Source organism: Pezoporus wallicus, unplaced genomic scaffold, assembly GCF_028554395.1.
Source record: "Pezoporus wallicus isolate ANWC-B61680 ecotype Strahan unplaced genomic scaffold, APGP_CSIRO_Pwel_v1 contig_7339, whole genome shotgun sequence".
Lineage (NCBI taxonomy): Eukaryota > Metazoa > Chordata > Aves > Psittaciformes > Psittacidae > Pezoporus > Pezoporus wallicus.
Genome location: NW_026636333.1, coordinates 1,267,158 through 1,287,112, shown reverse-complemented (window position 1 = coordinate 1,287,112; position 19,955 = coordinate 1,267,158). Strand labels below are relative to the sequence as shown.

At 43.6% G+C, this 19,955-nt stretch overlaps 1 protein-coding gene across 5 annotated transcripts; it reads left to right on the top strand.

Annotated features, from left to right (window-relative positions):
* The first annotated feature begins 3,855 nt into the window (after positions 1-3,855).
* YPEL5 (yippee like 5) lies at positions 3,856-16,741 on the top strand. 5 transcript variants are annotated; one of them, XM_057400060.1, is made up of 7 exons: positions 3,930-3,981; positions 7,318-7,460; positions 7,570-7,634; positions 7,812-7,963; positions 10,016-10,088; positions 12,695-12,868; positions 14,580-16,741. In XM_057400060.1, the coding sequence occupies exons 6-7, from the start codon at positions 12,728-12,730 to the stop codon at positions 14,802-14,804; spliced, it is 366 nt and encodes a 121-aa protein (XP_057256043.1). In that variant the 5' UTR covers positions 3,930-3,981; positions 7,318-7,460; positions 7,570-7,634; positions 7,812-7,963; positions 10,016-10,088; positions 12,695-12,727; the 3' UTR covers positions 14,805-16,741. The 5 variants fall into 5 exon arrangements, with proteins under 5 accessions (XP_057256045.1, XP_057256043.1, XP_057256042.1 ...); XM_057400059.1 differs by lacking the exon at positions 10,016-10,088; XM_057400061.1 differs by lacking the exons at positions 7,812-7,963; positions 10,016-10,088.
* Positions 16,742-19,955: the final 3,214 nt, after the last annotated feature.

Genomic DNA, 19,955 nt, shown 5'->3' with positions numbered 1-19,955 from the left:
CATCAGACCAATACTCTATGTGAAGGCTGTGGCATGATCAGATGGCCATCACCCATGTGTTGGACACCTGATAAAATCTCCCCAGTAAAAGATTGACAAATTCTATGATATTGCAGAGCACTGCCACTGTGCAAAGATGTCAGAGACAGCAGCAAAGGAAAGCACAAGCATGAAGCTGTCACACAGGTAGCCTGTTCTCTCATCCTCTATGATCTTTCTGAGCAGGGTCAGGTTTCTAACCACTTTCTGGGAAGGAGGGATGAAGTGACCCTGTTCCTTGGCTGGATATGGTAGTTATGGCAGACCATTTTCGGAAAGAATAATCATCCTGACCCTTTGCAGGAGGCCACAACCTGGAAGCTCTCATGTCAGTAGTTGTCCTCCAGTGTGAAAGACCAGAAAAAAGAAGGCCTAGCAATGCAAAAAGCCTGCAAGATCCCTGCTCCATCTTTGATACGTTCATATCACCACCTATCCTACTTAGCACCCTTGCTTTCTTTGCTGGGGAACAGCAGTGAGTCCTTGGGGCCATTTGTGTCCCTCTGCTGGTCTCCCTGAGCTGTGGTGTTGGCAATGATGACTGTTTCTGCAGGAGAGCGTTGTGAGTTCCCTGGCACCAGGCCTGCTTACTGTCCCTGTTCCTGACATCTTAATAGTGGCACGTAAATTCTGAGTCCCCCTTTGGACATTAAGTTCTTTCTTTGGTATGGCTCCTCGGTGCTTTGGGGTTTTACACCTCAACACATCTTAAATCTGGCCAACAGCTACTAGGTATGGTGATAGGGTAATGAAAGCAGCTCTGTTGTTACGGAGAGGGCATGGAGAGACCTCCTCATTACTGATCTTTATCTTCTAATGTTGAGATTAACTGTATAAATAATTTCCCCTGGCAAAACACAGCCAACTGAAAAGGTATCTGTAAATGGCACCTGTACCCATGTCAGCTTTCAGGTAAGCCAAAAGCAATAGGTGTCAGCTTGAGAGGGAAATGAAAGGTAATAAATTTTTCTGTGTGTGAGTAGGCTTTCTTCACAAGAATGAAGCTGCAAGCTGCACCATCGCCACTGAAAAACACAGGCTATTAGTAGCCACTGCCAAATAACAAGAGCAGCTAGCGGGATAAACCCAGGCTTTGATGTCAGGCAAAGCTGAGAAGGCACAAAGGGGGCATCTAGGAGTCAAACTGCCTCTCCGAGAGATCACAGCCGGTAAATCTAGCTCCGCATTTCAGCTGCCTCCTCTCTGCTGCCAGAAATCCTGAGCATGGGAGACAGCAATGGAAAATCCCACTGAATCATTGTCCCACCTGAGGCATGCCTGATTTGGTGGGCTCGACTTTGCCACACAGGAATCCGCGAGCATACTGGAAAACCAATAGTGGCTCTGGAGGATGAGTAGCAGTAAACCCCACTAAGCTGCAGCATTTTCTCTTTAAAGACGGAAGCTCTGCACAAGCAGCCTCTAAGCCCTGATGCTCATTCAATGTACCCAGGTCCTGCTGATTTCCACTGAAGTTTTGTCAGAGGTTTAAATTAGATCAATGCACCGTCTGAATTTCACTGCACAATTCTTTGAGATTGTGGTTAATTCCTAACCTAATTTTCTCTGAAACACTTCCCACAGCGTTGCTTACAACGCTGCACAATGGATTTAGATGGGACAAATGCCGAAGGGGGACCCTGCTAAGGCTGTTGGGTGCAGGCATCTCCCCTCTCTCTGGTTCATTAAGTTCAAAATCTAACACAGCCTTTTCTATGCAGCAGTGCTACACAAGACTAGCTGCTCCAGAGTCATTTGAGCTATTGTGATATGAATCAGCTGTGGAAAAGGCCCAGGGTCTTCCCAAATCCTGGCACAAGAAGCAGAGGAACAAACTGCTGACCGCACTGCATTTCCCTGCGTTAAAGGAGGATTAATTAATGTTTTCAGGCTGCTTTGAAAATTAAAAGTGCCACGTGGTGCAATATTGCTGTTCCCGTTGTTCACCCTGTAGCTGATAAGTACCATGTCTCTCACAAACCAACTGGAAATTGCTTTTGGTATTTTTGATGGTTTTCAGTAGAGCTGCTACAGCCCGCTGCTTCATTCTAATAAATGTGCCCTAGTTCACCTTCCCCTGTCCCCCTTCATCTAAGCTCCTCTGCAAGGGAAATAAAAACATCAGTGCCTGGCACCATCTGTCAGGCACAGGCTAATCCATTCTCTGCTTATCTCATGGTCAATTTGGTTTCTTTCTGAGTGGTACAGCCACTCTTCCTATTGCTGAGAATTTAATACTATTCAGAGGTTTGGGCTTTGCCATATTTTCATGGTAATATTATGATGACAATTGCAATGTTCAGACATACATCCCCTCCGTATGTCCATACTGGAGAACAGTACTAAATCAAACATGTAACCACACAGAAAGGCAGGTAGTACTGCTCTTCCCATTATACACATGAAAAACAAGGCAAAAAGAACTGACTTACCCAGGGATGTGAATCAGCAGCAGATCTGAGCAGAGGGCTCACAGGTCCCTGATAAGACCCAGTCACTGATGACATCCAAAACACCATTGCTTTGCCTCTCTTTCTCCTCCTGTTTTGGCTTTGTTTACAGTGATCTCTACCGAAGCTTTGCAAAGATGATTAAGATGCAGACCTTCATACAGCTCCTGTGATGAGACTGTGCAGATCCACCAGGCACAAAGCTCACAGAGCAGCACAAGAGCAGTTCAGGTCTTTCTGTTAACAAACAGGGCACCTTATACCAGTTATTCCCTCTATTTGCAGGTGGTTATGGGACTCCAGGCACAGTCTTTATGGCTTCCTTCTAACACTCTCACTACTTCTGTTGTCCCCATGCTATTAACTAAGAGGTGATTGCTGTCTGACAGACTGCTCTGACACTTTTGCTCCCTTTGCATGATATAAAGAGGCATTGATGACAGGTCAATGAGCAAGGTGAGTGCTCAGTTGTCCAGGATCAGGCCAGAGCTGGCCTAACTGAAGAGATCTGATTCTGTGGAGATCTGCCTGAAGCAAACAGCAGTTCTTAACATACCGGTGTTGACCCACCATCGACTGTCTAACCTTGTGCAGGCTCGTCAAAAATCCATGCAGGAAGCTGAAGAACACTTGGGCATGTAAGTATGTGCTGCCCGCTGCATGCGCCCAGAGATGTCCAACAGCCTTTGATGTGGAATGATAGGAAAGCCCTGCCACTCCTCTGATATCACATGGATGGACCCAGGAAAAAGTATACCTTCTTTAGCATGGGTGTTATTAGATACGTGGTATCATTAGAATAGAAATCCTTAAAATGGCACGGCTTGCTCTGTAAGAGGAAAAAAACCTTCCTTTGTCATGTCTTTGTCATGCTCAAAAGGATTTTTTCCATCATATTTTTGCCAAGATCACTACTTGTTTGCTGAGGATGCAATCTGTGCACGAGCATTGAGCCATTAAAACTGGCAGGCACTCGGTAACGCTTGCAACCAATGGCCAGAAAGGGCCACAGACACTTTCCCTCTTTCTTCCCTCATCTTTCATCTCCCTCATGAGCAATATTTAAGGTGTGTCACAAGAATTTCAGCTTGAGCGGCCTGAAACCCTGCAAGCAGCATCAGCCATAGGATTACTGAGGTGCGGATGCAGCTGGCAATCGTCGCTGTGCCTCAAACCCCCACAGGGAGCGGCGGACACCGGGCTCGGGGCGGTGAAGGGCTGAGGGCCCCCACGGCCGCCTAAAGCCCCCAGCCGCCACCGGGCGCGTCCGTGAGGTGACCGGGGCGGAGCGGGCCGTGAGGCGGAGCCTCGGCGGCGCTGATTGACGTGCCGCGGGGCGGGGCCTCGAGGGGGCGGAGCCTCGCCGGCGCTGATTGACGTGCTGCGGGGGCGGGGCTACGCCGCCGAGCCGGAGTGTCGGGGCTGTGGAGGGTGGGGGGCAGACACCGGGCACGGAGCTGCCGCCGCCGCCGCCGCCGCTCCCCTGCACCAGGTAACCGGGCGGGAGGACCGTGCCGAGCCCCGCACTCACCAGGGAGGCCGTGAGGGGGGGGAGACGCCGGTGGCTGGGGCGGGAGGTGGCGGCTGCCGCTGCGGGCCGTGGCGGGGCCCTGGGGAAGCTGCTCCGGCTCGGCGGCGCGGAGCGGGGCCAGTGCCGACCCTGCCTGCCCCGCTGCGGCCCGGCGCCGCGACAAAGCACCGGCCCTTCCCCACCCGTCCCTTTCTCCGCCAGCAGCGTCTCGCAGCGCCGCCGATCCTTCCTGCTCGGCCCTGAGCCGAGGGCCGGCACCGAGCACCCCTTCCCTGCCGTGGCCACAACTTCCTCCGCCGACCCCGCATCGCCGCCGGCTCCCTTCCCCGGAGGGGCGGTGGCAACTTTCCTTTGCGGGGAGGAGGAACCGTGCTCAGGCCCTTCCGCCGCGTCGTCCCCTTTCCCCGCACCGCACGGCAGGGGGAAGCGGCAGTGCGGGCAGCCCCTGGGTGCGGGGCTGGGCCCGGGCGCCCCTCACCGCGGCGGCGGGGCCTCCCGTCAGCTGTTTCCTCCTGTTTGTTGTCAAGTTGCCTGCGCTGCCCGCAGCGCCCGGCGGCGGCGCCGGCGAAAGAGCCGCCGGCGGTTGGCTGCGCGTGGCCCCGTGACGGCGCACGGCCGGGACCCGCCTCCCCCTCCACTCAACACACCCCCCCCCCCAACCTCACGGGGCTTTGTGTGGAGCGGGGGTCGTCCCAGCCCGGGGTGCGGGGTTCACGTCGCCTCTGCCGGCCTGGCCGTGGAGCGTTACGAAGGCCGGCGCCGGTGCTGCCGCTCCCAGAGCGTAGGTCAGTTCCCTCCCCGCCAGCCCTTGGGGCAGCCCCGGTGCCACAGGTTGGGTGGCAGGGCCGCTTGAGCGCCTTCTCAAGTGATGGAGTGCTGCTTTGCTCCGTCGGGGCTGGCTCGCCGCCGCAACAGCCATCGGTAGCCCCGTGTCCCTGCCCGGGGGTGACTCGCACTGAAGGCTGTTGTCGGAAGCCCCGTGGTGGTTACTCGCTGACGGAGGTGCTCGCGGCTCTTCAGCAGTGAGCCCGACGGCTCTTCGGGCGGGTTTTGACTGAGAAAGTGTGGATTCCCAGGGAACTGAGGCACTGGAACAGGCTGCCCAGGGCAGTGGTGGAGTAACCGTCCCTGGAAGTGTTCACACACCGTGCAGATGGGGCCCTCAGTGACATGGGTTAGTGGTGGCCTTGGCCGTGCTGGGGAGTGGTTGGACTGGATGAACTTAAGGCTTTTCCAGTTGACTCTGTGATTGTGACAGTGCATTTTAGCTCTGGAAGAGGTTCTGGTCAAAGCCGAAAAGGAATGCAGAAACTGTTGTCTGTTGATCTGTTGCGCTGTGTACACATCTCAGCTGTACTGTGCAAGCAGATACACATTAGATGGCTCCAGCATGCTTATTTAAGAATAAAAGCTGTGTTTTGGATAATATAGTGCTGGAAGTTAATAAATTCTTTAAATAAACATGGCGTTAGGGTTAGGTTGAAGGAATAACAAAGCAAGTACCCAAGTCTCACGAGGGAGAAACACAGGGCATGGCTTTTCTCAGATTGGTAATTGTCCTAGAGCACTTCTTGTTGTCAACAGCTAATGGCAATTGATCAGCCATTGGTTAACAATGGTTGTGACTGATGGCAGAAAGGAAGGGAGCTTACTTGGTGGTGGTAAAGATTCCCTCATGTGGCTGGTTCAGCTATATATAAAACTATGTAACAGCTATATATAATCCTTTTATATATAGACTCATTCTGGACAGCTGTACTGAAGTAATGTTTATGGCAAACGAAACTGTCCATTTTCAAGTGTTACCCTTTTTCTAATACTAGACTTTAGAGATGTTGTTTAGAGGCTTCTGTCATCTGGTACTTTCACTTCCACAGCAGTGGAGGCCCTTAGCTTATAGAATTCAGATCTAATTGTTTATATGGAGATTTTAATGATGAGTGAGTTTCAGATGTTGCTGCCAAGCGTGCCTCTCAAAGCTGGGTAGGGAAGATGACAAGAGTAGGTGAGATTTGTAACTTGTCATCTGACAGTGAGTTGTACACATGCACACAAATATATATGTATTATATATATATTTAGCATTCCCTCTTCTGGTAGTCATCACAGGCTTGAAGCGGTGTTGTCCAAGATAGGTCACTGGTTCATATTTGTTTACTATCATTTGACCTATGTTGAAATCTTGAGTTGCTCAGCTCTTGCAGCAATATGTAATTCCCTTAAGCAAGATTTAACTTAAAAATAACTTGTTACATGTGTAGAGGAAATGCCTGTACACTGTGGATGTTTGGTAGCAAGTCTCTTCACTGTTGGAGCCTTGAGCTACATTTAGGAGTTTCCTAGTTCATATAAAAATTTCTTGGTGAGGTGCACTTAGCATATTCTGGCAGTTGGATGTGGTTTGTGTGGGAGTTCCAATGGTCATTGTCTTTTCACTGGTTCTTTAAATTTTGTGTGTGACTCGTGGAATCAGTGGTGTCTTTGGGTGAAGATTTGTATCACTACAGCAGTAAAGTTAATGAAAAGAGAAAATCTGAATTTAGCTTTCTGCAGGTTGAAGAGTGAATGAATAGGCAAAAGTTGTCTTGTTAATTAGTGTAAGAATAAATATATTGCAAAACCAGGAAACGCAGCTTTCTTACAAACAGTTTAGGATTTGAGAGGATCACCTTCTCCTCCCTTAGGGAAGGGAAAGGGGAGGCAGGGAGAGAAGGGGAAAATGGAAGAGAAAAAGAAATTGGGAGACAGGAATAGCTATTGCTTTTGGACTCTGTGTAGTAGTGGGAAAGAAATCTAAGTCTGATGCCATTTGTAAGCTAATACTTTTATATTTTATCTAACCAGAGTATTGTGGGGTGTAAGTGACTATGTGGGAGATGCTGAGATACGGGGCTGTATTAGAAACAAGCACCCACCTGTGTGGCTCTGCTCACTGTAAACCTCAAACAAACTAACCTGTGTTAAGTGTTCGCGTACACTGCTATGTTACGTTAACGTACTGAAATGCCAGTATCCCAATGCTAAAGGTTTTGACTTATCTAGAAAAAAAGCTGAGTTGCAGTAGAAAATTACACTACTGTAACTTGCACAAATGCAGTTTCATCCTGCTGGGCAGCTTGTTCTGTGCGGGTGCCATGCACTGCATCTGGACACAGCTTTCATTACTTTGCCAAAGCCTCTTCAGTCATCTTTGCTACAGTAGCTGGCTGGTTCTAATGAGCATAGCATAATGTTCCAGTTCACTTTTTCTTCGCATTTGGCTGCGCGTGGTGCTTTGATAACAAATTCTGCATGTAGGCAGAGGCCAGAGGCTGGGCCCTGCTTCCTTCGACAGCCACAGAAGTCTGTGGCAGATAGTTGAATCTCAGACCTCCTAAGAGACTGACCACATCTGTATTTTCAGATGCACCCCCAATTGTGAGCAGCAGAAACTCATGCAGGTAAGGAGCAAGTTTGTTGGTTGGGTTTTTTTTGCTTACCCAGTGATTCTTTAATGTGTGATCTTGTATAGCTGTGCTAAGTATTCTTTTTCCTCTTTCATACATGAAGATGAGAAGAGGAAGCTCAAGCCCCGTTCCTGACATGTGAAGATGAAGTTTAAGCCTGGTTCCAGAGTAAGTACACCTTGAGAATGTTTTACTGTACCTAGGGGAATGCACAGCCTTTATTCAAGGCGCTGAGAGTGCTTGTTGGCTCGCCATGTAAAGGAAAATGTCTTTAGGCAGTGAAATGGTGAAAGAGAGGCTGTCACAGTTTTTTATCCCTTAACTAGCAGCTGTTTTCTGTTGTAGATCTGAGATGCAGTAGATGGTGCTGAAGCAACACTGAGGCTTCTGAAATATCCACAGTCCAGTGTGTACATGGAAAGTGCCTCCTGGCTCTGCCAAACACTGATGGTCCTGTGTCTTCAAGAGATGCTTTCTGGGACAAGAAAACACTGACTGTTAGTTTTAAAAATGTTAATAAATAATTCTTTGTGTTGCATTTTTGTTCTTTATTGCTTGTGAAGGTAGGCAGGTTAGGTAATTCAAATACCAATCAAGTAGTGCTTCAGGTGGTTCCAGCTCTGTACGCAGATAGTGAACAAATTAAAGCTGTTGAATGTGAGTGAGCTCTTTGACAGCTGTTGCTCAGTGTTGCCAAAATCACTGCTGAAAAACAGGTGGAAGCTTTGGAGCATGCTGCTGTAGGAACATGTATAACAGTACACAACCATGGTGCTTGTGTTTCCTGTCTGTCCATCCACTCACTGGGAGAAGCATGCAGGCAGGAAATGTTTCACAGGATGACTAGGAAGTGGTGGTAAGGTTTGTGCTGTCAGAATACTGCCCTGTCAGCAAGCCTTACTAGCTGGGTAATACGAGCTACCATTGATTGTTCAGCTAAGGATACTCTCAAGAATGCAGGCACCTACTAATGGCACACTGGGCATCATCTCTCCATTCCTAAAAGTACCTGTTTCTTTGAAGTGCGTAGATTTGACAGGTGGTAGATACTTTATATCCCATTTGTGTAAGTAAGCCTGCCTTACTTCTGCCTTACATCTCCAGTGTAGAAGAATTGGAGCCATTAATTTAACATTATGACTTATCTTTGGTAGTTCATGTGAGGGCAGGATCACTAGGACTTCATCACTGACACATACCCAGCGAAAAATGTTTAGCTGACTTAAAAGGTGAAATCACAGGCCAAAAAGCACCAATCTCTGTGCTTTCCTCAGTATATGGTTTTGTGAATAACCAAGATTCCTGACCGCTGAAAGTTCTGTTAGGAACATGATGGAATTCGTGTGATATAGTAGTGTCACTTTCTGGGGTTGTAACTAGCAATAGGGAACCTGACTGGAGCTCAGAACCAGTGGAAGTTATTTTCACTGGTTTTAAGTGTAGAAAGAGTGGATGAAGGGCTGAGTGTGCTTCTTGCATTTTCCTCCCCCTAACTGGAGGATCTTAAGCTGTGGAAATGCTTTACTGTTTTGCAGTTCTTCTGCTTGTCTTCATTTAAGAGCCTTCCCACTGCCTATAAAAGCTGCCTATAAGTGGCTTTTTTCAGATCATTTATGTATGTGTGAACATAAATAGACGCCCACACCTTTTACATGGGAAGTGAAAACTATAGGGAAAAAAAATTACACAGTTTTCTTGGGTGACTTTGTACACATCTCTTCTGTATGCAAAGGATATGAGTCTGAGAGCAATGGAAAATTGCTTTCACTTGTTCTGTAGTGCTTCTTATATGGTGAGTTCTACCCTACAGGATTCAAGATCGTTAGGAGACAATAGTCATCACCTCTACCAAGTACATTCTGAGTTGGTCTTGTAAGTGAATACTATGGTTTTAGCCTGGGGAAGAAAAAGGGGGGGAGGGAAGAGTATGAAATGATTCCAAGTTGAAGTTAACATCTCTACCTTATATGCTAAGAAAAAGCAAAAGCTCTTGTCATTTAGAAAATCCATGATCAAATGCAGTATTCAGAGACTGCCATGCTAGCAGTCAGTTTGTAACTTTGTTTTCCTGCTTTTTACTACTGTGAGCAAATGACTAAGGTGTATACATTTCAGCTGGACCTGTAAGGATTCATTGGTATCCGGTAGCCATCAAAACCAAGAGCTAAGGATAGTTGTAGGCTGCTGTCTGCTTTGACCAAAATCTGCCAGGGACCAGTTGAGTGCAGAGGTTGTTTTTTAAAGTTGGATACTCTAATAGGATTACAGTATTTTAGCATTTTCTTAAAAACAGAACCCCAACTCAAAATCTGAACTGTTTTGACTGTTGTAATGCATATTGCAGGATTTAATTTTCCAAATTTTTAAATGCGTATTTATTTAAATAATACATTGTTTTCTTGTGTGCTGTGTTCTGAAGACCATTGTTAGGGTACCAGTTGATTTGTTAGATTCTGCTGTAACTTTAATCTGAATTCTCAAAGTCAGATGAATCTGGCTTTGTCTTTCTTTTGGAACCCAAGTCTTACTGGAAGTTTTTTCTCATTTAGGTGCTTGGTGAGGTTACTTTCAGCTTTTTGGTGAGATATAAATAATTGAAGAATGTAGGCCTTCTATTACTAAGTAGGTTTTTCAGCATGAATTCTTTGACTGTATTTATTTATGCATTTATTTTAATGTTTAGCATCTTCAGGACTCAGCAGTTCAGTCCATGCATAATGCCATATCCAGAAGTAATACATTTCTAGGATGCTTTGACTTCTAACTTGATTGTAACAATTACACTGGCACTCTCTTCTGAAGTAGTTACATTTTGGTTTCAGTGGCTCTGGGTTACTGGTTTTCCAGGTGCAGTAACATGAATTCTGATTTTAGATGGAACGTGTGTTTGCGTTTTAAGTGTTCAGATGCATATTTTTCAAAGTGGCATGCTTTGCAAGGTTGGTCTGTCTAATGGATCTGTTCTCATCACTTACCAAGCTTAGTGTTACTCTTGGTGAAAAAGCAGGATGTGTTTGGATTTGTTTTATATTGGCTTCTAGAAATACTGAAGGGGTGTGCATTGTGTTTACCCTGAAAGAAATACCCTTTTGGATGTTGATTCCACATTTTCAGTAACGTAAGATCAGTTAATTGTTTTTAATCCACAACACAAAAATAGCATTATCCAAAATTAGTAAGGATGGCACATGGAGCTAGGCCAAGTGCCTCATGGGCATATCTGTCACAGTTGCCCTTATTGCTTGTCTTTGTGGTTTCTTCTGGTTGGAGACTTTGACTGATGCTATCTATTCACACTTATTGTCTGTTGATTTTCCTTCATGCTGTCACAGTTCACATCTTATTTTTTCTTTTCCCCTTGCTTGCTAGGAAAGATAAAGACATTAGAGAGGTGTAAAGCTTAGAGAAATTGAAGGAACGCGCTTCCATATTTTGTATGGAGTCACAAGGAGATGCACCCTTACAGTCAGCTAAGTCTTTGAGGTATTTTTGTCAAACTCAAGACCTGTTTTATTTATCCTCCCAAGAAGAAAAATGGGTGTCATATCACTTTTAAAGGAAAGCGGCATTTCATTCCTTTGAATTTTTATGTATCCTTCAGATGGGATACAGAAGATTAACAAAGATACGAAAAATCTGAATGTAAGGAAGTTGTGCTAGAATCACTCTTCAATACTAGGAACCCTTTCTATTGCTGCACACTGTAAGAAAACAAAGTGATGAAATAAAGCAATTGGAAAAAATTGTCAGTGGCTTACGATTTTTACATGTAAAAATGGTATTTTTAATTTTGTGTGTGCGGGCGCATGTTTTAGTCCATTTGCTTTGTGCATGTCAGAGTAAGCTTTAAGAAACTGATCCCTTGAAACTTGAAATGGGTTTAATTTAGGTATTTGTGCCCCTTAAAACCATTTGACACAGAAGATTCAACTTGACGAGCACCACATTTGATTAATTTCTCTCTGAATGGCACACTGTCTCCTGCTCTGAAAAGTAAAACCCACACGATTTTAATATTGCAGCTTGTCAGATTTACTTTGCATTGCTATGCATGACAAAAGCAGAGGCAATACTCTCTTCTGATTCCACATCTGAAGCATAAATGGAGGTATATTTAACTTGTTAGACTATAGATGCCTAGTCATAAAATTTCAGCAGTTGAAATGGAAATAACGTAATAATTGAATTCCTTTGTTATGTTATCTCATCCTTTGTGATTTAAGTTTTCAGCTGTCTGATGTGTTTCATGCCTACTCGATACTTAACTGAGTAATCTATGTAGCTGGTATAAAGTTGGTGAGATGCTTTAATTTTCCTAAGCAATGAAGAGATTCGCTTATTAGATACTGCTGGTCTGCTGGTATAGATTTCTAAACTCTCTTTTCCTGCTGACTAAAGTTGCTGAGGTATTTCAGTGATGATGCTTTGGAAATAGCTTGGGTAAATGATACAATATTTTGTATTTAGATTGGAAAGCTTTAAATGTTTGTATATACAAATTGTCTGGTGTAAAGACTGGGTGGGTTGTTTGTTATGTGAAATAGCATCCAAACCTTTCCTATGTTGTTATGTATATGAAATCACTAAGTGTCAAGTCAAATGCAGTAGCCCAGCCTGCTATAGAAGACTAAAGCATCTTGGATGGTGATGTTGTGTGGTTGCATATCAGAAATTCTGCAAAGCTTAGGGGAAGTGACAAAATAAATACATATTTTAAAAGGGGGGGGGGGTGACTTGGGAAAATTAAACCATAATTGCCTTGGTGACTCAGTGTACTTCTCTGTGCTTCATTTCCCAGTGCTGACTAAGATGAGTGAGTCGTTGGGAATATATTGAAATGGAATTTCAGTATTATATTAAAGAGGAAAAGAAAATAGGGAAGAAGTGGAAGCTTTTGAGTTTAAGAGTTGTAGGGTCCAGAAGTGGTCTGCAAGTGTCTGAACTATACTTTAAAGGTTTTGGTTTGTGGTTTGCTCATTTAATATAATTAGTTTCTATCTAGGTGTGTCATCTTACTGGTAAGATGGCCACTTTGGGAAAGAACTTGTCTTGGTGAGAAAGGCTGGATGCAGTCTGTAAGTTCAGTAATTCATCTATGAAAGAAGGAACCTCTGCAATCATTGCCTGAATTGGTTTGCAGAATATTCTGCCATGTGTACGGGTGTTTGCAGTTGGATGGTTTTTTCTCTGCCATGGGTGATGTATGTGATCTTTCTTTTTGCTTTCAGGTCTTTGAGTATAAATTTACGTAAGTTCTAAAAATGGGAAGGATTTTTCTGGATCACATTGGTGGCACTCGCCTGTTCTCCTGTGCAAACTGCGACACTATTCTGACCAATCGTTCTGAGCTCATCTCCACTCGTTTTACAGGGGCCACGGGAAGAGCCTTTCTTTTTAACAAGGTTGGTAAGAAGCTGAGGAGGAACTACTGTTTGCTTTTGAAAAATGAATTGGTGGGAAATGAATCTGTCATCAAAATGAAAAAGCTTCTTGGCTAAAATATTGTATAATTATTATCTTAATTTTTTAATATTTATTTTGTTCTGTCCAGCAGTCTTTGAAGTCAAATCAGGCATTTACTGTCAATGGCAAGCTGTCTAAATTAGTTTAACCACAGTACTGAAAGACTGTAAAGAGGATCGTGTACATAGAGGTATCATGGCAAAATACACGGAGTTTTGACTTTGGAGACTTCTGTAACATGAACCTCAGATTTACTGTGAGAATATCTTTTGGTCTATCAAAGTGTTTCAAAGGCATTTTCACTTTTAGTCAGTTAAAGTCTAGGTAGTATTCTGTTTAATTCTAAAATGCATTTAAGCTAGCAGTAGTTTGTCAGCTTTAGGCAACCATAGTCTCTTACAGTCAATAAGACTCCGGTTTACTTGAATGGTTTTTTTTAATTGATCATATTTGATTTAATTCAACAGACTGAAATATGGAAGTGTCCTGATTTGGGCTGGGATACAGTAAATTTTCTTCCTAGAAGCTGTGTGTTGGCTTTAAGCTGAGAATAATGTTAATAACACGCCTAAAAACCTGAATTGTAGCATTATTTATTAACCCCTGTGTTAGACACACTGAAAAAACAGTGATCATCTTGTGGTTCCTCACAAAGCTTCTGGTCATGTAATCATTGGGGTGTGTTGGTTTGAGTGTTTACTTGAAAGCCGTTTGGTGATTGGCAGATTCGATAGAGGCACCAGTAATGTCCTCACTTAACTGTGCTTAGCTTTGGGATTTCTGGTATGCTGGATCCTTTCAGTAGTATTTGTCTCTTAAGTGTTGGGCTGCGTTGCTGTAAGAGAACTGTGTATCTGTATTCTTTTTCACCCAATGCTCACTGGTTTCTGGGGTTTGAATTTTTCTTGTGTTAAATAGTGGGGTTTCATCACAGAGGTCTGTTTTTTTTACATTTCTGCACACAAATACCTTACATCTGAAGCAGAGAGAATATGTACAGTCAGATGGCAGGCTGAGAAAGCAGCACAGCCCCATCTTTCAGAATCCTAACGCGTATCAGCGGTTTGGATGCAGTTCTGACGTTAACTTTTCAGCGAATTGTGCATCCTGATTCTGTGATGTTGCTGTGTAACCAGTTAAGAGAATGTTTTAAACTGCCAAGACAGCACACAGAAGAATAGGTGCATGTTTAATGCCTACATTCTCAGCCACTTTTTCTCAGCCTGCTTTTTCTTACATGGTTATTTCAAATGCAGGTGAAGACTTTTAAAGAAGTACCTCTTAATGTTTTGGTTCTGACTTCTGGGAATAAGTGATCACACCAGTTGCTAGATATGGGTTACATGTATTACAAGTGGATTAATAGCAATTAGTTGAACAAGGTACTCTGCACTCTAGTACTTCTTGTGATGGCATTTCATGTCTCGGTTAAACAGTGAGTTATATGTCCCTGTGAAGTGAATCTGTAAATTGTTACCTTCACAAGCAGATTTTCAAGGGCTGTTGAGTTACTACACTGCAGTTTTCAGTTCATGTGCAGTGTCAGAGGCTCTTTACGTCTAAAATGTTGATAGTCATGGACATTGTTACTAAGCTTTGCTCTGGGCAGACTAATCCTCTCTATTCCGTGTCCCTGTATATTTGTATCAGGTGGTAAATCTGCAATACAGTGAAGTTCAGGATCGGGTCATGCTCACTGGCCGCCACATGGTTCGAGACGTGAGCTGCAAGAACTGCAACAGCAAACTGGGTTGGATCTATGAATTTGCCACTGAAGACAGCCAGCGCTACAAGGAAGGCCGCGTTATCCTGGAAAGAGCGTTGGTCCGAGAGAGCGAAGGATTTGAGGAGCATGTTCCATCTGACAATTCCTGAAGAGACTTGAGTCTCTTCTCAGGTTCTCTTCAATTGAAACTCAAAAATAATAAATTCATCAAAAAAATCTGCTTACATACACTGTCACCTTAGCATCAGAGTCGGATTCATGGACTACAGAGTGGGAAAGATTGTGAGAGTATTTCAGATGGAACCTTCCTTTCTTTATTCCTTTTATATTTTACTTTCCCTCCAGCAGCTCTTTGTAGAAAGAATGTTGTGCAGATGCTGTAAATTTTTCTCTCTTGCATTTACATCTGTTAGATTTGATATTGTATCTACAGATACAGCAGGCTAAAATGAAAATATTGGGGGGGGGTGTCTTCTGTTGGAGAGAAACGCGATGAGGTTTCTTTTAGTTTGCACAAACTGATGTCAGCATAAAGTTATTTTAAAACTACAGATTTTTTTAAAAACTATATTCCAATTTTGGAGTTAAGTTTTTAGTTAGTGGTTTTGGTTTATTTTGGGTTTGTTTGGTTGTTTTTTTTACCCAGTCTTTTCACCTGATCTGCTAGCTAAAGTGAAGAGATCCGAATTTGTGCTGAGTGCTAATGGTTCAGTGTTGGTACAGCTTGGGCTGGCCCGTGTGCCATATTCTTGTTGAGGTTGATTGGTAGCACAGAGCCCATTATTTCTTGTCGTTCTCGACCCAAAGATATCACCATTCCTTGTTTATTTGTGAAGTCCCATTCACCAAGTAAACTGGTGTTGATTGGAAAATACTCTTGAAATAGGGCAAAACTGCTTGGCTTTTTTTTAAACTTTAACTGATGTAACTTATAAGCATAGTAATAATATAATAGTTGTCTGTTTAGTCTTGCGTTGCTTACGATTCAAGCTGTGTTTGTAATGATAGGAATCCACTGAGAAACTGCTGTTTCAGTAGTGATTTTTTTTCATTGCTCTACTAAACTCAATAAGTAGACAGGGAGTCGCAAATCTTTAATTCTTCAAGTAGCTTTCTTTAAACCCAGAACTTCCTATGTTAAACACAGCTGCTGTGTAAAAGGAAAAGATTGCCAGCATGTTTGTTCATGCCCAGAGTTATGCAATCTGCATCTCTTGAAAAGATTAACTTAAACAGCTTGTGTTCAAATGCTGCTTCTGGTGTTGAAACCTTCATCTTTCAACTTTGTTGAACCTTTTTCATGGTGATGTTCCTTTTTTATCTTTCTGGGCAGCAGTACATGTCAGCCTAGTAGTAACTAGTGACTTGGATTCCTGCTTTCTTATTGTAGAGGTCAGCTCTGTTTGAAACCGTGAACTTGCTTGCCTTTTTAGCAAAAACGCTCTTCATTAACTTGACTCAAGGGTGCCCAAACGCTTTTGTTCTGTCTTAAGTCATAAGTTAAGATGTCAAGGGCTGAAATTTATTTGAATGTTAGGTATGTATGATTCCTTATCAGAGATACTTTCATTTTTTTTCTTCTCATTGGATAAACTGGGGTCAACACGAAAAAAGTTACCCACAGGCTTAGAAGAGGGGCAAAAACCCTCCACTCAGCCAAACAGATCTGGGCTCTGACCTTTCAGAGTATTTTTCTTCACTAGCCACAGCTCCATATCTGAAGTTAAAATGTGGAGGGTGACTATGCAGAGTATTTTTCTTTTACTGTTTTTTGTCACCAAGTGGCAATTTGGACACCCCTGACTTGTACCTACTGCCTATTTCATGTAAAAGTAGCTTTCTTATAGAATTGTCACATAGAAAGAGAACAGAGTAGATCATACCAGAGCTGTGCTTGAATCAAGCTGCTTAAACGATCGTGTACTTGTGCCTCAAATGAATCAGTTTTTGCACTGAGTACAGTAGTACCCCGTTATCTTGTACTTCTGTCCTTCACAGACCTTTAAAGCCTCATTAGCATGGTTCTCTGCAGTACTTTTCTTGTACTTCTGACATTACAGTACAATAAAGTATGTTTTGTCCTGAATTGGTATTTGCCATTCTTTTTGAGTAACTTTCATGGAGTCTTGTTAGTTGAATGATGTAACCTGTCTTCCATTCCCTGCCTTGTTGAATACATCACTGCATTTCTACAGCACAGTGACAAGCTGTTGATGAGCATCTCTCCCTGAATAGGTGGCAAAAGTGTACTGTTGATTTTGGGAGGTGCTAAGTACAGCTTCGGGCGTATACCAGTCATACATATATATATATGTATATACCATATACACATGAATGCCTTCAATTTGCTCCTGTTAAAGAGGAAATAAATCCAGGAAGTGGCTCATTTAGTGGAATTCTGGGTGCCAAACATAACTTCTGCAAAAATGTGAAGTTTTTGCTTGAAGATAAATTGGGAATTGAGGAATTGGGTATTTGTGTATCTGGAATTCTGTGATCTTTTTTCTTTGTGTGCAGATGTTCAGGAGAGGCCTTCTGGTAGCAGCTTCTCAACTTCACAAGCTGTAGCTGGAGAACTGGGGTGGGAGGATCATATTGGTGTAATGGAGCCTGAGGGGCTTTTTCTAACTTACTATTAAGACCTCTTTGTTTTGATAGAGTGGTAGTGAGATGTTAAAGATCACTTTCCTGAAAGCCTATGATTTGAAAGACACTATTGAGGTGAGTTCACTAAAAGTCTATGGGACTTAAGCAAGTGCACTGCAGCTTTAAGCCAGTAGACTTTGGATTGCACTTTAGCCCGCATGCTGTTCCGTATCACCTTGCTGGCTCCGTGGGAGAGTTTAGCCTCATAAATTTTGACTGCTCCTCCTTGAGACGCTTTGTGTGTGAATGCAGATAACTTATCTGTAGGGAGCAAGACGACTGGTTACAGTACAGCTAGCAGCAGAGAAGACATTGCTATTTGACATTAAACGTTATTTTGTGTTACTGCAGTAGCCTGGCATTCCTAAACAAGGCATAGCTGGCACAACAAAAAGTGCTCCTGCAGTGAACTTGTGCCTGGCGTGTGATGGTGAGCCTATGCTGTCAGAGGCAGAGATGGTAGAAAGGAAATTACAGTGCACAACAGACTCCACTGTGTGTTTATGGAGACCTCAGAACTTGTGCTTTAGGCTGCAGCTTGGGCTAGCAGGGATTTAGACTTTAGCCTGACATTACCTGCATTAGAGTTTACATTTCCTGTGCTATGATCTCATCCTGGAGTTGCAGTGTAGGTGTGCTTTGGTTTTGAAGTAACTGAAGTACTTCAGGTTTGGACTGAGATACTTCATTAAAGCTGCTGACAGCCATTTCAGCAAAACACAGCTTTGAGAAGATGAAAAGACAGGATGGTGTGTTTATGGATTGAAAAAGTGTTTTACTTACTCTTTCCATGGATGTTCAGAAGAACTTTTGAAATAGCATACCTATCTCGTGGCTCTGTTAGAAACAGTTAGCATTACACTTTGCTCAGGGGTGGCTATGGTTACCTGAGAGAGGCTTATTTGTACAGGGCAAGCTTGTCTCACCAGATTTCTGCCTGAGCTGGAGGAAATACTGTCAGCAGATCATCAGTGGGTTAACAGGAAAGGAACTGATGAAGCTGCAGTTCAGGGGACAGCCTTATACCTTGCCAGGTACAAGGACGAGGTGGCTGGGGAAAAGCCTAGCTGTTTAATGAGCCTTATTTTAGAGGAGAAACCTGACCTGTGGCATTGCAGTACCATTCTGCCAAAGCCACAAGTAGTCTGTGGTGTTTCTTCCTTGGGCCTCTCTTCAGTTCTTTAGCAAAGCAATATTAAAAAATAAAAGTCTGGTGGAGCTTGGTTTCCTGTGGATCTTGAGGGCTTTGTGGAGTCCCTCATGTCTGACAGGGATGAAATGTTTCAGGCTTTATAGTTTGCTTGAGGCACTGATAAAGGTCACTCTCCAGTCTGGCCCTGTTCTTGCAGGATGTTAAAGAACTAAGCAGTATTGAGGCTCCTTGCTTCTTAAGCTGGAGTTAAAATTGCCCAATGACTTTAAAAGGGTGGTGAGGAGGAGTATGACCTGATTGACAGTGTAACTGTGTAAGCCTTTACCTCTTTCAGGAAATCTGAAATATTATGGCCGAACAAAATGAGCTCCTGCCTGATTCATCAACTATTATGTGGCAAAAACAGTCAACACCTTCTGATGAGACTAATTTAGACAACAAGGAGATGTTCCTGGTCTCAGAGTTACTTCCCTTACCACCTGTCTCTGGTGTAAGCATTTCTGATACGTGTAGGTAATTATAAGGGGAGATATGTCACGTTTGCCTTCCAGCCTTTTGTTTGTTCACTAATAGGGTTGTTCTTATTTGAATGGATTTCTGCTGCAGCCTAATGCTAGCCTGTCACTAGGTAAGGGACCTTCTAGCATGGTATTAGTGACATTATCATCTTTCTCATCCTCAAGTTTAGTCAGAAGTTGTTTGAGAATGATACTGGACTGAACATCCTGCTCTGGGTAGTGGCAATGTGAAGAAAGACCTCATTCACCCTGTTCACAGGACACTTCCATTGTCTCTTTCCATCTGGTGTTATTGTAGCTGTGACCTGCTTAAGTTTGCATTGCAGCTCCTCCTTTTAAAAAGGAGGTGACTGTGAAACAGCAGTCTGTGCCTCTTAAATGTGATACTTCTCTCTCAAGGACCTGAAATACAGTTCGGTACAGGCTGCTCTGTGTACTGCTCCGTTGGAAAAGGTGTTGTGTTCCTGTTTGATTTGTTACTGCAAAAATAAACCCAGGCACTTGTCTGAGAAATGGCCAGAATCGCTCTGTACTGGGAGGCTGGTTATGGAAGAAAAACCCAGATAAAAGAGGAAGACATTTGTGTGCTTCTTTGTGAGGGGGGCTTCAAGTCTTAACTAAACCAAACAAATTCACCCAGAAGCAGCAGAGGAGGGAGAAATTTAGCAAGCTTGCACCTTTTCTTTCTGAATTGTGTGGGTTCAGGGAAAGTGGGAATCCCTTGGGCACTGTAGAGGATCTAAGGTTCCCTGATGAACAGAGGAAGAGACTGAATGTAAGCACTTCTGTTTTCTTGACAAACCTCATTTGAATGTCCTCACTATAGCACAAGGATAATGGGAAATGCAGAACGAGAGCTAAGTTTCTGGTGTTTGGGTGAAGGCAACTGGAAAGCAGTTGTCTTTCAAAGTAGGCTAGTTTTGTTCGCATTATCTGAAGCATTTTACAGTATCAGAAACTTGTATTTCTTACAGAAGTAAAAC

What these genes read in the sequence shown, in the direction of transcription:
- YPEL5 (XM_057400062.1), top strand. Translation starts at nt 12,728, where the DNA reads ATGGGAAGGATTTTTCTGGATCACATTGGTGGCACTCGCCTGTTCTCC. An exon ending in GAGCCTTTCTTTTTAACAAG is followed by an intron (nt 12,869 to 14,579) that starts GTTGGTAAGAAG and finishes TATTTGTATCAG; the next exon opens with GTGGTAAATCTGCAATACAG.